The sequence below is a fragment of the Pristiophorus japonicus genome, chromosome 16 (genome assembly GCF_044704955.1).
Source record: "Pristiophorus japonicus isolate sPriJap1 chromosome 16, sPriJap1.hap1, whole genome shotgun sequence".
Lineage (NCBI taxonomy): Eukaryota > Metazoa > Chordata > Chondrichthyes > Pristiophoridae > Pristiophorus > Pristiophorus japonicus.
Genome location: NC_091992.1, coordinates 134412147 through 134428885, shown reverse-complemented (window position 1 = coordinate 134428885; position 16739 = coordinate 134412147). Strand labels below are relative to the sequence as shown.

At 51.3% G+C, this 16739-nt stretch overlaps 1 protein-coding gene across 7 annotated transcripts in view; it reads left to right on the top strand.

Annotated features, from left to right (window-relative positions):
• stxbp4 (syntaxin binding protein 4) overlaps positions 1–16739 on the top strand; it is a 205537-nt gene that overhangs the window by 101563 nt on the left and 87235 nt on the right. For all 7 annotated transcript variants that reach the window (XM_070857963.1, XM_070857966.1, XM_070857960.1 and 4 more), the window contains one exon: positions 14955–15131. In XM_070857963.1, coding sequence (XP_070714064.1) covers positions 14955–15131 — 177 coding nt within the window. The remainder of the gene's footprint in view (positions 1–14954; positions 15132–16739) is intronic.

Below are 16739 nucleotides of genomic sequence, written 5' to 3'. Positions count from 1 at the left end.
GTGCCGGCTCTTTGTAAGAACTGTCTAATTAGTCCTCCTGCTCTTTCCCCACGGCCCTACAAATGTTTCCTTTTCAAGTATAGATCCAATATGCCACTGTGTGGGACCTTATCCATATTGAATTTCATTTGTCCTGGTTCTGCCTGTTATCCAGGTTAGCTACATCATCCGATTCTCTAACAGCCTTCATTGAATTTACCCTATGGTGCATTACCAGTGGCATTGCATGATGTTTGCAAATGCATATTGTTATATATGCAGACTTTAGATATACTCTCTGTGTAGTCACTGTCTAGTTGCATAAGATGGAGACTTGTTACCTGATGTACTATCAATAAGGTTTACACTGTGTATATACTATGCTGGCACCACTAGAGGATGCAACTGGTGGAGACCGGGGTTTCCTGCCCCTGCGGCAGAGGCTGTCCACCAGAGGGCACTGTGTTGGGAGACCCGAGGGTCACCTGCATAGGTGTGCAGGGCCCAGTATAAAAGGCTGCTCACCATGCTTGTGCCTCTGGAGTTACGAATAAAGGACCAAAGTCACTACAGTTTGAGTACAACACATTGCCTTGTGGAGTCATTCATAAGTGCATCACAGACATAACACATACCGTGAGGATCGTACACCATTCAATGCAGTTTAGTATTGTTAAGCATTAAGGGTTGACCGAGCCAGGATTGTTCCTGGATAGACTGGTGGGGGAGGGGGCTAAGTGAAGCAAGGAAGCCTGCTAAGCACAGGGTGTGGGCAGTGTGTATTTTCTAGGGGGGCTTCAATGGGCAGTGTGGAATCTGGGCCCCTCTGCATTCATGTGTTGAAATTGCTGGAATTTCTCCCCGGCAGTGAAGCATAGATCAGATTCTGACGATAATGCTCCTCTCAGAGACACGTCCTGCCAAATCATCTCCAGCATTTCCAAAGGGAGAGCGACAGGGAGAGCTGCTGGTGAATAGTAAACCCCGCAGCTTGCTCAGCTGTGTAATAGATGTCTAGCGGAAACTGGCATCAGGATTCTGCCGTTGCTGCTTGTACCATGTAGGATACCGTTAGTTGTTTAAGAACATAAGAAATAGAAGCAGGTATCATCCACAATTTGGTGTCAACCGCAAACTTAGAAATTGTGTTTTTAATTCCAAGATCTAAATCGTTGATATAAATTGTGAACAACATGGTCCCAGCACTGATCCTTGTGGAACACCACGACCCACCTTCTGCCCCTGTGAATAGCTGCCCTTTACCCTCACTCTCTGCTTTCTGCCAGCTAGCGATCCATTCTGCTCCTTGTCCCCTGACTCCGCATTCTCTGACCTTGTTCATCAGTCTATTATGGGGTACCTTATCGAAGGCCTTTTGAAAATCTAGATAAATTACATCTACTGCATTCCCCTTGTCTACTCTCTCTGTTACCTCTTCAAAACATTCAATGAGGTTGGTCAAGCAAGACTTTCCCTTCTGAAATCCATGCTGACTGTTCATTATTATATTTTTTGTTTCTAGATGTTCCTCTATTCTCTCCTTTAGTTGGGATTCCATTATTTTTCCTACCACCGATGTTAAACTGACTGGTCTATAATTCCCTAGATATGTTCGAGCCCCGTTCTTAAATGTAGGTATTACGTTAGTTATCCACCAGTCCTCTGGCACTACACCTTTTTCTAACGATTTCTTAAATATGTGTGGTAATGCCTCTGCTATCTCTTCCCTAGATTCTTTTAAAATGCGTGGATGCAATCCATCCGGACCAGGGGTTTTATCCTGAGTTTGATTAATTTATTTAATAAATCCCCTCTTTTTATTTTAAATGCACTTTTCTCAGTACTGATCTCATCATCCACTATCATGTTCACCCCTTCTATCTCCCTGATAAATAAAGAAGCAAAATAATGATTTAATATTTCTGCCATCTCAGTATCGTTACCTGTGGTATTATCCTGTCTATCCCTTAATCGCCCTATTCCCATCCCAATCTTTTTTATTGATGTGCCTGTAAAATATTTTACTATTTTGTTTCTTGTTCCTTGATAATTTAATTTCATCATTCCTCTTTGCCTTCCTAATTGTTTTTTTGACTTCTTTCCTAATCCCTTTGTATTCTCCCTTATCATGCACTCCCCTGCTGTCTATGTACTTAATGTACGCCTCTTTCCTTACCCCCAGTTGTTCCCTTGTGGCTTTATTCATCCATGGAGTCCCATTAGTGTTTAGTTTATTCTTTCCTTTTAGCGGAATATATTGTTCCTGCACTCTGTTGAACACCGTTTTAAGTGTTTCCCGTTGATGCTCTATATCGTGGTTTGCCAATATTGTTGCCCATTTTATTTTCCCAAGTTCTATTCTCAGCCCCTCAAAATCAGCCTTTCCCCAATCTATTACCCTGGTTTTCGACATATGTCCTTCTCAATTATCATCTTAAAGTGTATTATATTGTGGTCACTATTGCCTAGATGCGCCCCTACTTTTACTTCTCTTACCTGGTCTGGTTCATTCCCCATTACTAGATCCAATAGCGAATCCTCCCTTGTTGGGCTTTTTACATATTGGGTTAGGAAGGAGTCCTGTACACATTGTAGGAACTCCATTCCCTTATCCCCTTTACCTACCTCTTCTCTCCAGTTAATATCAGGGTAGTTGAAATCCCCCATGATTATTATTCAATGTTTTTTACTCATTTCCCTAATTTGTCTGCATATTTCTTCCTCCACCTCCCTTCCACTATTAGGTGGTCTGCAGACTACACCTATTGGTGTGATTGATCCTTTATTATCTTTTATCACGTGGCTCCAGTTGGGGTGGAGTGTAGAATGCTGCATTGCAGGGAGTGTCGCAGTTGTGTGAGGCGGACTGGTTGGGCGGGTGCTCTTTACCTTTCCACCATTGTTCTTTGTTCGTAGGTTTATATGTAACTTTCAGGGCTGCTGACCGAGGGCTGTGCAGCTCTTTGTCGGCCGGCGCGGACATAATGGGCCGGAATGGCCTCCTTCTGCGCTGTAAATTTCTATGTTTCTATCTCTATCCACATGGATTCTATTTTTGTCTTGATGATAGCTGCGTCACTTTTTTCTCCTGCCATTATGTTATCCATAATAAGTACAGCTACTCTACCTCCCCTTTTTCCCTCTCTATCTTTTCTAAACATATTATGCCCTGCAATGTTTCATTCCCAGTCCTGATTTTTCTGTAGCCATGTCTCAGTAATCCCTACTATGTCTGGTTCCTCGCAACGCATGATTGCTTCCAACTCCCCTGTTTTATTATGGACACTGTGTGCATTGCTGTACAGACAGTTTAATTCATTTATAATAGGATTTCCTCTCATTTTATGTTTAACCATTTTTTAGACTCCTGTTCTATAACTCTATTTGCTCCCTTGCCGTCAATGTCCTCCCTTACTTTATTCTTTCCTATGCTCTCTTTTCCTGTTTTGTTTATATTTAGGCTGCTTATGTTTCTTATGAATCCCTACCCCCGTACTAGTTTAAAGCCTTTGCCACCTCCGTATTTACCCTAAAGCCTGCGACCTCAAGAATAGATGGTGGGTGGAGAAAGCACAGGAGATTCAGCAGCTGGCTGACAACCATAACGTACAAGGATTCTTCACCGCTGTTACGTCCACCTACGGTCCAAGCACCCAAGGCACCACCCCAATGCTGGCCCAGAACGGGGAGACACTCATCAAGGACATCTGCTCCACGACGGCATGCAGGCCGTGATCCTGGACCAACGGATCCACCACAGACCCAATCCACATCCGGACCAGGGTCAAGCAGGGCTGCGTCATCTCACCAACCCTCTTCTTGATCTTCCTCGCTGCAATGCTCCACCTCACACTCAACAAGCTCCTCGCTGGTGTGGAACTAAACTACAGAACCAGTGGGAACCGGTTCAACCTTCGTCGCCTCCAAGCTAGATCCAAGACTGTCATCGAACTACAGTATGCGGACGACGCTTGCATCTGCGCACGTTTAGAGGCTGAACTCCAAGCCATCGTCATCATCTTCACCGAGGCGTACGAAAGCATTGCCTTGCACTAAACATCCGTAAGATAAAGGTCTTCCACCGACTTGACCCCGCCACACAGCACTGCCCCTGCCGCCCCCGCCCCGGTCATCAGAATTCGCGGTGCGGCCTTGGACAACGTGGACCACTTCCCATACCTCAGGAGCCTGGTATCAGCAAGGGCAGACATCGACGATGAGGTCCAACACCGCCTCCAGTGCGCCAGCGCAGCCTTCGGCCACCTGAGGAAGAGAGTGTTCGAAGACCAGGCCCTCAAATCTGGCACTAAGCTCATGGTCAACAGAGCTATAGTAATACCCGCCTTCCTGTATGGCTCAGAGACGTGGACCATATACAGTAGACACCTCAAATCGCTGGAGAAATACCACCAACGCTGTCTCTGCAAGATCCTGCAAATCCCCTGGGAGGACAAATGCACCAACATTAGTGTTCTCGATCAGGCCAACATCCCCAGCATCGAAGCACTGACCACACTCGACCAGCTCCGTTGGGCGGGCCACATTGTCCGCGCCCGACACAAGACTCCCAAAGCAAGCGCTCTACTCGGAACTCCTACATGGCAAGCGAACCCCAGGTGGGCAGAGGAAACGTTTCAAGGACACCCTCAAAGCCTCCCTGATAAAGTGCAACATCCCCACCGACACCTGGGAATCCCTGGCCAAAGACCGCCCTAAGTGGAGGAAGAGCATCCGGGAGGGCGCTGAGCACCTCGAGTCTCATCGCCGAGAGCATGCAGAAATCAAGCGCAGACAGCGGAAGGAGCGTGCGGCAAACCAGTCCCACCCACCCTTTCCCTCAACCACTGTCTGTCCCACCTGTGACAGAGACTGTAATTCCTGTTTGGACTGTTCCGTCACCTGAGAACTCACTTTTAGAGTGGAAGCAAGTCTTCCTCGATCTTGAGGGACTGCCTATGATGATGATGATTTACCCTTCTCCTGTAACACAGTCCAGCCTGTGCTTTATCATCTGTATATAATGCAAGCTATGTTCACACAAGGCAGGAAGATTGTCTTGCACCAAGTTTGCCGTGGCTGTTGGCATTTGATCTCCCTGTCTGTGTCACATGTGAAATACATGGGAACCCTATGTTTGCAGGGTGAGTAGCTTCACTGCAAGGAACATTCTCATGCATAAAACATCAGAGTTGTTGGCAGAGTGAACAGGCAGAATGGAATCCCTGCGGAGACAGGGCTGTTTTTTCAAGTTCAAATAGCAGAGGGAGGTGAAGGGATTGTAAGGCACAGCAGATGTGATCTGGGGATCGTGAATAGCTCGCTATCAAGGAACTCAAACCTGGGAAACACCGTTTGTAAATACTGTTATTGATTGCTGATGGGAAGCAGCAGGTTTATTCTGCTCCAATAGTCCGTTAATACATCAGGAATGCAAATTGGAATTTGCTCTCATCGGAATAGCAGCGAGCGTGCAAAGCCGCTTCCTGTTGCTCAGTCTCTGGGTTCCTGCCTTCTCGCAGCAGGCCTTGGGGGAACAGGCTAATGGGATGCTGGCCTTTCTATTCAGAGGACCAGAATACGAGGGGTTAGAAGTTATGCTGCAGCTATACGAAGCCCTGGTTAGATCACATCTGGAGCGCTGTGAGCAGTTCTGGGCACCACTCCATAGGACGGATATATTGGCCTTGGAGGGAGTGCAGCGTGGGTTTACCAGAATGATACCCGGATTCCAAGGGTTAAGTTACGAGGAGAGATTACACAAATTAGGGTTGTGTTCCCTAAGGTAAACGTGTGATCTGATCGGAGTTTTCAGGATAGGGGGAACAGATAGGGTGGATAGAGAGAAACTGTTCCTGCTGGTTGGGGAGTCTGGGGCTCTGGGCACAGTCTAAACATTAGAGCCAGACCGTTCAGGAGTGAAATTTGGAAACACTTCGACACACACAGGGCGGGAGAGGTTTGGAACTCTCTTCCGCAAAATGCAATTGCTGCTCGATCAGTAGTTTTAAATCTGAGATTGACAGGCTCGAGGGGCTGAATAGCCTACTGCTGTTCCCATGGCACCCGGCTTCCCCCATTCACTCTGGGCTTGTGGCACTCATCCTCCCGGTGGACTTGTCTCATCGATCCCCATCTCTCGGGTCTGGGCATGCATGCGGCCTTTAGCAGCGATGCTTCCATGGGATGCTGACGTTGAAATAATGGGGGCTCTCCTCCAGCGCGCGGGTCAGGTCAGCCTTTGCCTCTGGGCAACACCAGGCCCACGTCATGCCTTTCAGTCTGTGTCTCGTGTCTTCAGTCAATGGGGAAGAGCTTCCATATGAACATAAGAAATAGGGACAGCAGTAATCCCGAGATTATTACCGTTTGTGGTTCTGCTTTTTAATTTGACCCCTCACCAGAACCTCTGTGTCCTACCTATTGGACCACGACAACTGGATCTCCCCCGTCCCACTCCAAGTTCCTCTCCAGCCCAGAGGAGATGTCCTTAACCCTGGCACCGGGGCAGGCAACACAGCCTTCGGGACTCACGCTCGCGGCTGCAGAGAACAATATCTATCCCCCTAATGATACTGTCCCCTATCACTACAACCTTTCTTTTTACTCCCCGCACTTGAATGGCCCCCTGTACCACAGTGCTGTGGTCAGTTTGCTCATCCTCCCTGCAGTCCCTGCTCTCGTCCACACAGGGAGCAAGAGCCTCGAACCTGTTGGACAAGAGCAAGGGCTGAGGCTCCCTCATCATTCCCTCCTGAGTCCCCATACCTGCCTCGCTCGTAGTCATACCCTCCAGTCCCTGACCAAATTTGAATTAATTACTCTAATTGGTGTGACTAGCTCCTGGATTGCGGTGTCCAGGTAACTCTCCCCCTCCCTGATGTGTCGCAGTGTCTGCAGCTCGGACCCAGCTCATCAACACGGAGCCCAAGTTCCTCGAGCTGCAGACACTTGCTGCAGATCTGGTCGCCCTGGACCTCAGTGGTGCCCACCAGCTCCCACATGTTGCCACAGTGACACGTTGGGGAGGGGCCGGCTGCTCCCTGCGGGGAGGGGTAGGGGCCGCTCCCTGCGGGGAAGGGGAGGGGTAGGGGCCGCTCCCTGCGGGGGAGGGGGAGAGGCCGCTCCCTGCGGGGGAGGGGGAGAGGCTGCTCCCTGCGGGGTAGGAGAGCGGTAGGGGCCGCTCCCTGCGGGGGGGAGGGGTAGGGGCCGCTCCCTGCGGGGAAGGGGAGGGGTAGGGGCCGCTCCCTGCGGGGAAGGGGAGGGGTAGGGGCCGCTCCCTGCGGGGGAGGGGGAGAGGCCGCTCCCTGCGGGGAAGGGGGAGAGGCTGCTCCCTGCGGGGTAGGAGAGCGGTAGGGGCCGCTCCCTGCGGGGGGGCGGGGTAGGGGCCGCTCCCTGCGGGGAGGGGGAGAGGCTGCTCCCTGCGGGGTAGGAGAGCGGTAGGGGCCGCTCCCTGCGGGGGGGGCGGGGTAGGGGCCGCTCCCTGCGGGGAGGGGGAGAGGCTGCTCCCTGCGGGGTAGGAGAGCGGTAGGGGCCGCTCCCTGCGGGGGGGGCGGGGTAGGGGCCGCTCCCTGCGGGGAGGGGGAGAGGCTGCTCCCTGCGGGGTAGGAGAGCGGTATGGGCTGCTTCCTGCGAGGAGGGGTAGGGGCCGCTCCCTGCGGGGTAGGAGAGCGGTAGGGGCCACTCCCTGCGGGGTAGGAGAGCGGTAGGGGCCGCTCCCTGTGGGGGAGGGGTAGGGGCCGCTCCCTGTGGGGGAGGGGGAGAGGCTGCTCCCTGCGGGGGAGGGATAGGGGCTGCTCCCTGCGGGGTAGGAGAGCGGTAGGGGCCGCTCCCTGCGGGGTAGGAGAGCGGTAGGGGCTGCTCCCTGCGGGGAGGGGTAGGGGCCGCTCCCTGCGGGGGAGGGGGAGAGGCTGCTCCCTACGGGGGAGGGGGAGAGGCTGCTCCCTGCGGGGTAGGAGAGCGGTAGGGGCTGCTCCCTGCGGGGAGGGGTAGGGGCCGCTCCCTGCGAGGGAGGGGGAGAGGCTGCTCCCTACGGGGGAGGGGGAGAGGCTGCTCCATGCGGGGTAGGAGAGCGGTAGGGGCCGCTCCCTGCGGGGTAGGAGAACGGTAGGGGCTGCTCCCTGCGGGGTAGGAGAGCGGTAGGGGCCGCTCCCTGCGGGGTAGGAGAGCGGTAGGGGCTGCTCCCTGCGGGGTAGGGGCAGGGGCTGCTCCCTGCGGGGAGGGGTAGGGGCCACTCCCTGCGGGGGAGGGGTAGGGGCCGCTCCCTGCGGGGGAGGGGGAGAGGCTGCTCCCTGCGGGGGAGGGGCCGGGCTGCTTTGATGCTCGCCACGGGTTGGTGCTCCCTCACAGGTCGGGGGTCGGCACTGACTTGGTGCGACAGTGAGTGGGCAGCCTGTGTTGCACCTCTCCCCATTTCTGTCACCATTTGAGCTCAGAGCTGTGGGGAAGGAGCAGGAGAAGCAGGACTAATCGAAAATTGGGTGGCAGTGTGAGCTGCGAGGAGGATGCTATGAGGCTGCAGAGTGACTTGGATAGGTTAGGTGAGTGGGCAATGCATGGCAATGAAGTATAATGTGGATAAATGTGAGGTTATCCACTTTGGTGGTAAAAACAGAGAGACAGACTATTATCTGAATGGTGACAGATTAGGAAAAGGGGAGGTGCAACGAGACCTGGGTGTCATGGTACATCAGTCATTCAAGGTTGGCATGCAGGTACAGCAGACGGTTAAGAAGGCAAATGGCATGTTGGCCTTCATAGCGAGGGGATTTGAGTACAGGGGCAGGGAGGTGTTGCTACAGTTGTTCAGGGCCTTGGTGAGGCCACACCTGGAGTATTGTGTACAGTTTTGGTCTCCTAACCTGAGGAAGTACATTCTTGATATTGAGGGAGTGCAGCGAAGGTTCACCAGACTGATTCCCGGGATGGCAGGACTGACCTATCAAGAAAGACTGGATCAACTGGGCTTTTATTCACTGGAGTTCAGAAGAATGAGAGGGGACCTCATAGAAACGTTTAAAATTCTGACGGGTTTAGACAGGTTAGATGCAGGAAGAATGTTCCCGATGTTGGGGAAGTCCAGAACCAGGGGTCACAGTCTAAGGATAAGGGATAAGCCATTTAGGACAGAGATGAGGAGAAACTTCTTCACCCAGAGAGTGGTGAACCTGTAGAATTCTCTACCACAGAAAGTTGTTGAGGCCAATTCACTAAATATATTCAAAAGGGAGTTAGATGAAGTCCTTACTACTCGGGGGATCAAGGGGTATGGCAAGAAAGCAGGAATGGGGTACTGAAGTTGCATGTTCAGCCATGAACTCATCGAATGGCGGTGCAGGCTCGAAGGGCCGAATGGCCTACTCCTGCACCTATTTTCTATGTTTCTATGAAACGCTCTTTCAAAGAGCCGACACACATACGATGTGTCGAATGGGCTCCTGCTGAGCTGGCCGATTCGATAAATAACAGGCAGCCGACTCGCTATCATTGCATGGTCAGGATCTAACCTGTTGTGTATTAATGAAATCTGAAATAGGGAAATGGAGAAATAGCAAGCTGGAGGAGAGCAAGCCCAGGTGACCCAATCCCTCCCCCCTCCACACACACCCTATAAACTGCATCAGCAACATGCTGTACTGAGGCCGTATACATATCTTGTTCATGGCCTTGTTAGCGGCTTACATAGTGTCAGCTGTGATTCAGTGGGTAGCACTCTCTCGCCTCTGAGTCAGAAGGTTGTGGGTTCAAGTCCCATTCCAGAGACTCGAGCACAAAAAATCTAAGCTGACACTCCCAATGCAGTACTGAGGGAGCACTGCACTGTCGGAGGGGCAGTACTGAGGGACTGTCGGAGGGGCAGTATTGAGGGAGCGCCGCACTGTCGGAGGGGCAGTACTGAGGGAGCGCCGCACTGTCGGAGGGGCAGTACTGAGGGAGTGCCGCACTTTCAGAGGGGCAGTACTGAGGGAGCACCGCACTTTCGGAGGGGCAGTACTGAGGGAGCACCGCACTTTTGGAGGGGCAGTACTGAGGGAGCACCGCACTGTCGGAGGTGCCGTCTTTCAGATGAGACGTTAAACCGAGGCCCTGTCTGCTCTCTCGGGTGGACGTAAAAAATCCCATGGCACTATTTCGAAGAAGAGCAGGGGAGCTATCCCCGGTGTTCTGGCTAATATTTTATCCCTCATTCAACACAACAAAAACAGATTATCTGGTCATTATCACATTGCTGTGTGTGGGAGCTTGCTGTGCGCAAATTGGCTGCTGCGTTTCCCACAATACAACAGTGACTACACTCCAAAAGTACTTCATTGGCTGTAAAGCGCTTTGGGACGTCCGGTGGTCGTGGAAGGCGCTATAGAAATGCAAGTCTTTCTTTACACTGCTGGCAGCACCTGGTACCGGGCACCTTCACGCACGGTTTTATTGGGGCAGGGGGAGGGGGAGGGGAGGGAGAGGGGGAGGGGGATTATTTAAAACCCTAGCTTTAATATTCTTCCAGCGAGCTTTCAGTGCAGCAGACTTTGACAGAATCTGTGACCGAGAACCTAGTCAGATGCAACCACGTGCCTGGAGAAGATAAACCCTGACCTGTACCGTGCGGGGAACATTCAGAGCAGTCATTCGTAAATTCAGTCGTGGCTTTCAAAAGGGAATTGGATAAGTACCTGAATGGGAATAAATGTGCGGGGCTCCAGGGAAAGGGCGGGGGAGTGGGACTGGCTGAGGTGATCTTACAGACAGCCGGCACGGGCTCGATGGACCGAATGGCCTCCTTCTGTGCTGTAACCATTCTCTGATTCAACGCCTCATAAAACAATACTGCATCTTGGTTTCTCTCCCAACCAGAAAACATTCAGGGTTGGGGGTGCAGCGGTGGGGGGTGGCAAGGTGGAGAGAAACTGCACGCACTTATTATGAAAGTGGATCTTAAATATTTAATTGAATAATGAGCTGCTGATGAACGGAGAACATGCTGATTGGTGAGGGCGATCCAGCCAATCGCTCGATCCATTCCCTCACACCCCAAGGTCGCAATCCAGCACTCCCTATTTATCAACATTCACTTTCCAGCAATGTCTGGGGTGGCCGTACTTCATGCTTTGAGCCTGGGGTGCCGGGTTTTGTGTGGGTTATTCGATGTTAATGGGCATCACAGATAGATGATGTAAAACTTGCACAATTTTTTAATTTGTTCCTGGGATGTGGGCGTCACTGGCAAGGCCGGCATTTATTGCCCATCCCTACTTGCCCCATGAGAAGGTGGTGGTGAGCCGCCGCCTTGAACTGCTGCAGTCCGTGTGGTAAAGGTACTGTTAGGGAGGGAGTTCCAGGATTGTGACCCAGCAACGATGAAGGAACGGCCGCTATCGTTCCAAGTCGGGATGGTGTGTGACTGGGAGGGGAACGTGGAGGTGGTGGTGTTCCCATGCACCTGCTGCCCTTGTCCTAGGGGGTAGAGGTCGCGGGTTTGGGAGGTGCTGTTGAATACTGTACCAGGGAACACAGGATAGTGATGTAGTGCTGAAACCCCGGCTCAAGAATTGCACCTACAGCAACAGTTAGCGCACAGCAAGCTCCCACAAACAGCAATGAAAGAGTGATCAAATAATCTGTTTTAGTGATGTTGATTGGTGGATAAATATTGGCCCCAGGACACCGGAAATAACTCCCCTGCTCTTCTTCAAAATAGTGCCACGGGATCTTTTACATCCACTGGATAGAGCAGACCAGGCCTCGGTTTAACGTCTCATCCGAAAGACGGTACCTCCGACAGTGCAGCACTCCCTCAGCACTGCACTGGAGTGTCAGCCTGGATTTATGTGCTCAAGTCCCTGGCGTGGGGCTTGAACCCACAACCTTGTGCCTCAGAGGCGAGAGTGCTGCCCACTGAGCCACAGCTGACACCAGTTCATGATGTTGCAAATTGCGTGTTGCTTTTTTGTCAAAGATCTTTGTCCACCTTTGTGGTATTCTTCTCTCACACTATATCTTCTCCAGCTTGATGACTGGAACCCTGTAGGAGCAGTGTACGAGCTCGGGCTGCTCCCCGCTTCCCCCATTCCTCACTCGGGGCAAAGCAACCTGGCGAACATCGCCACACCTTCCCCTAAACATGACGTTTATTTCAGTGAGGCGGCTTCCCACTTTAAACACACACCCCAAGCAGCTGGTGTTGGAAATGAATGAACCATGAGTGTAACTGACGCAACCAGTGTCCGCTGTGATCAATGTGGAATGTTTAGCGTAGCAAGGAGGGTCCCGCCAGCCCCTCGCACACTCACACAGGGCATCGCACTGTTGGTATCAGACATTCAGATGATGCAGTTTGGGTTCCGCTGCTGAGGGCGATGGAGCTTTTGGAAACACCTGGAAAGTGTTCTTTAATTAAAGGCTGTATGTGACAAGGGGCCTTGCTGTGGACAGAATTATAGGAGGCACTTTATTCCGATGTAATTATTGGGAAGCACCCTCCCTCCTCATCTCACCTCCGCTCGTCCTCCCCTCCTCCTCACCCTCCCCTCCTCCTCACCCTCCCCCCTCCTCCACCTCCTCCCCCCTTCCTACAACAGTAATTACACATCATTGACTCTGTGTGTCTGCGCTCCTCCAATTTTGGCCACTTGAGCATCTCCAAATTTAATCACTCCACCATTGGCGGCCATACCTTTAGCTGCCTGGGCCCCAAGCTCTGGGAATTCCCTCCCTAAAGCTCTCCGTATCTCTATCTCTCTCCTTTAAGACGCTCTTTAAAACCTACTACTTTGACCAAACTTTTGGTTACCTGCCCTAATATCTCCTCCTAAGACTCGGAGTCAAAATTTGTTTGATAACATTCCTGTGAAGCGCCTTGGGATGTTTTAATACATTAAAGGCGCTATATAAATGCAAGTTGTTGTTGCGTGTGTATGTCAGTGTGTGTGTGTGTATGTATGTCAGTGAGTCTGTATGTATGTATGTCAGTGAGTGTGTGTGTCAGTGAGTGTGTGTGTGTGTGTGTATGTGTGTCTGATTGTGTACGTCAGTGAGTGTGTGTATGTAGAAACATAGAAAATAGGTGCAGGAGTCGGCCATTCGGCCCTTCGAGCCTGCACCGCCATTCAATAAGATCATGGCTGATCGTGCCTTCCATACCCCTTTCCTGCTTTCTCTCCATACCCCTTGATCCCTTTAGCTGTAAGGGCCATATCTAACTCCCTCTTGAATATATCTAACGAACTGGCCTCAACAACTTTCTGTGGTAGAGAATTCCACAGGCTAACAATTCTCTGAGTGAAGACATTTCTCCTCATCTCATTCCTAAATGGCCTACCCCTTATCCTTAGACTGTGTCCCCTGGTTCTGGACTTCCCCAACATCGGGAACATTCTTCCCGCATCTAACCTCTCCAGTCCCGTCAGAATTTTATATGTTTCTATGAGATCCCCTTTCATCCTTCTAAACTCCAGTGAATACAGGCCCAGTCGATCCAAACTCTTCTCATATGTCAGTCCTGCCATCCCGGGAATCAGTCTGGTGAACCTTCGCTGCACTCCCTCAATAGCAAGAATGTCCTTCCTCAGATTAGGAGACCAAAACTGAACACAATATTCCAGGTGTGGCCTCACCAAGGCCCTGTACAACTGCAGTAAGACCTCCTTGCTCCTATATTCAAACCCCCTAGCTATGAAGGCCAACATACCATTTGCCTTCTTCACTGCCTGCTGTACCTGCATGCCAACTTTCAAAGACTGATGAACCATGATACCCAGGTCTCGTTGCACCTCCCCTTTTCCTAGTCTGCCGCCATTCAGATAATATTCTGTCTTCGTGTTTTTGCCCCCAAAGTGGATAACCTCACATTTATCCACATTATACTGCATCTGACATGTATTTGCCCATTCGCCTAACCTGTCCAAGTCACCCTGCAGCCTCTTAGCGTCCCCCTCACAGCTCACACTGCCACCCAGTTTAGTGTCATCTGCAAACTTGAAGATATTACACTCAATTCCTTCATCTAAATCATTGATGTATATTGTAAAGAGCTGGTATCCGAGCACTGAGCCCTGCGGCACTCCACTAGTCACTGCCTGCCATTCTGAAAAGGATCCGTTTATCCCGACTCTCTGCTTCCTGTCTGCCAACCAGTTCTCTATCCACATCAGTATATTACCCTCAATACCATGTGCTTTGATTTTGCACACCAATCTCTTGTGTGGGACCTTGTCAAAAGCCTTTTGAAAGTCCAAATACACCACATCCACTGGTTCTCCCTTTTCCACTCTGCTAGTTACATCCTCAAAAACTTCCAGAAGATTTGTCAAGCATGGTTTCCCTTTCATAAATCCATGCTGACTTGGACCGATCCTGTCACTGCTTTCCAAATGTGCTGCTATTTCATCCTTAATAATTGATTCCAACATTTTCCCCACTACTGATGTCAGACTAACCGGTGAGTGAGTGTGTATGTGAGTGAGTGTGTATGTGAGTTAGTGTGTATGTGAGTGTGTGTATGTGAGTGTGTGTATGTGAGTGTGTGTGTGTCAGTGAGTGTGTCAGTGAGTGTGTGTGTGTGTGTGTCAGTGAGTGTGTGTGTGTGTGTGTCAGTGAGTGTGTGTGTGTGTGTGTGTCAGTGAGTGTGTGTGTGTGTGTCAGTGAGTGAGTGTGTGTGTCAGTGAGTGAGTGTGTGTGTCAGTGAGTGTGTGTGTCAGTGAGTGTGTGTGTGTCAGTGAGTGAGTGTGTCAGTGTGTGTGTGTGTCAGTGTGTCAGTGAGTGTGTCAGTGAGTGAGTGAGTGAGTCAGTGTGTCAGTGAGTGAGTGAGTGTGTCAGTGTGTGTGTGTCAGTGAGTGTGTGTGTGTGTGTGTGTGTCAGTGAGTGTGTGTGTGTGTGTGTGTCAGTGAGTGTGTGTGTGTGTGTGTCAGTGAGTGTGTGTGTGTGTGTGTGTGCGGTGCCACCAGTTCTTTCACCTTTTGCCCAACCTCCCCCCTCCACACTCCCAGGAAACTAAAAGTGCGGTTGAAGAGAGCCGGTGCTTGCGGAGCCGGATCCACCTTGCTGAGGCAGCACAGCGGCAGTCCCGGGGCATGGAGATGGACTATGAGGAGGTGATCCACCTGCTGGAGGCTGAGATTACAGAGCTCAAAGCTCAGCTCGCGGACCAGCATGGGCAGACCAAGGCAAGAGTCAGTCTCATCCCTCGTTCCCGTAGCAACGCGGTGGTCATCGGGCCATGTTCGGTATTGGTTAAGTGCTGAGCCCATTGCAGCAAAGTAGGTCACAGGCTGTCAGTATATTACACAGCTATTCAAGGGAAGTCAGGCAAGAGACTCAATGTGACGGCTCCATCACTTGAGTGAGCTATTAACACAGGGCGAGCACGCTGTGCAACCCTCTAACTGGGTCACTCCCCATCCAGCTCCTCCAAACTAATTACTAACAAGTTTGTTGTGGGTTTGTTTTTCCTTTCATTTAAAGGAGTGCTTTGGTGAGCTGCTCACGTGTGTAGCACGGGGCCTCACGGGTCACACAGTTTTAAATCCACGTTCCCTGTAAATCTCAAGCCGTGGACACTAACCGATCTGGTTTTGTTTAACCCCCTTGACGGTGTCACAGGCGAAGCCGGCGTTTCTGAGAAGCTGGAGCTGGCTGAGCTGCCTCCTTGAACCGCTACAGTCCGTCATCCCCAACCGCTGTTGGGTGCCAGCACTTTGGCACAACCGAGCGTCTCGCTGGGCTGCTTCAGAGGGCGGTTAGGAGTCAGCCACGTTGGTGTGGGACTGGAGTCACATGTAGGCCCAGACCTGGGTATGGTCGGCAGGTTTCCTTCTAAGCTCCGTGAACGGGTTGGGTTTGTACAGCAGCTTTCATGGTCCCTTTTACTGATGCCAGCTTTTTATTCCCAGATTTCTGTGAACAAAGCAATCCCTAACGTTAGTCCAATACCACAATCCTTTTAAACTAGAGGAGCCAAGGGTTATGGGGAGCGGGCAGGGAAGTGGAGTTGAGGCCAAGATCAGATCAGCCAAAATCTCATTGAATGGCGGAGCAGGCTCGAGGGGCCAAATGGACTCCTCCTGCTCCTATTTGTTATGTTCTAGCGGGTTGGATAAACAGCCCCTCTGGTTGGGAAGACACCGCTGACTCACCCTGTGCAGGGGCGCGATATGATTCAGAGCCTCCCAGCACAGACTTCCAACACAATGGAACAGCAGCTCGGGCATCCCGGCACGGAGCTGGATTTCCGTAACCTCGGTTTAGTGGCTGGAACACCAGGGAGTGCAGCAAATCCACGGCATTGACTTTGGTGCCTGATTATCCAGGCTGCTCTTCCGTACGGGCAGGTTCCCCACCCAAGGGCAGGATCTTGGAGCCACGTCAGAATAAAGTTTGCTCTTTCAGTAAAACGGAGAGTGGGACGGTCGGTGAGGCAGTATGGGCCACGTGGGACTGAGCCAGGTCACCAGTTGGATTCTCTGTGTCATGGTGACGGTTGTGAGAATAGAATCACACAGCAATTGTCCCCAGGATACCGACCCTGCCGCCAGTGCAAACAGTTTCTTCTTTATTCTGTCAAAATCCACCATAATTTTGAACACCTCCGCTGATGGGGGTTGGGGGGAAATAAAAAGGTAAATGATGCGGCTGAAGTGAGAGCTCACAGTATTGGGTTACATTGTCACGGAAGGTGGTTCAATGGGCTGCACCACATTGCTAGTTCAGGGGGGAAGAATATCGAGCGATGGCTCCACTCCCCGATTACTGGCGAGAGGCAACTGCTGGAACGT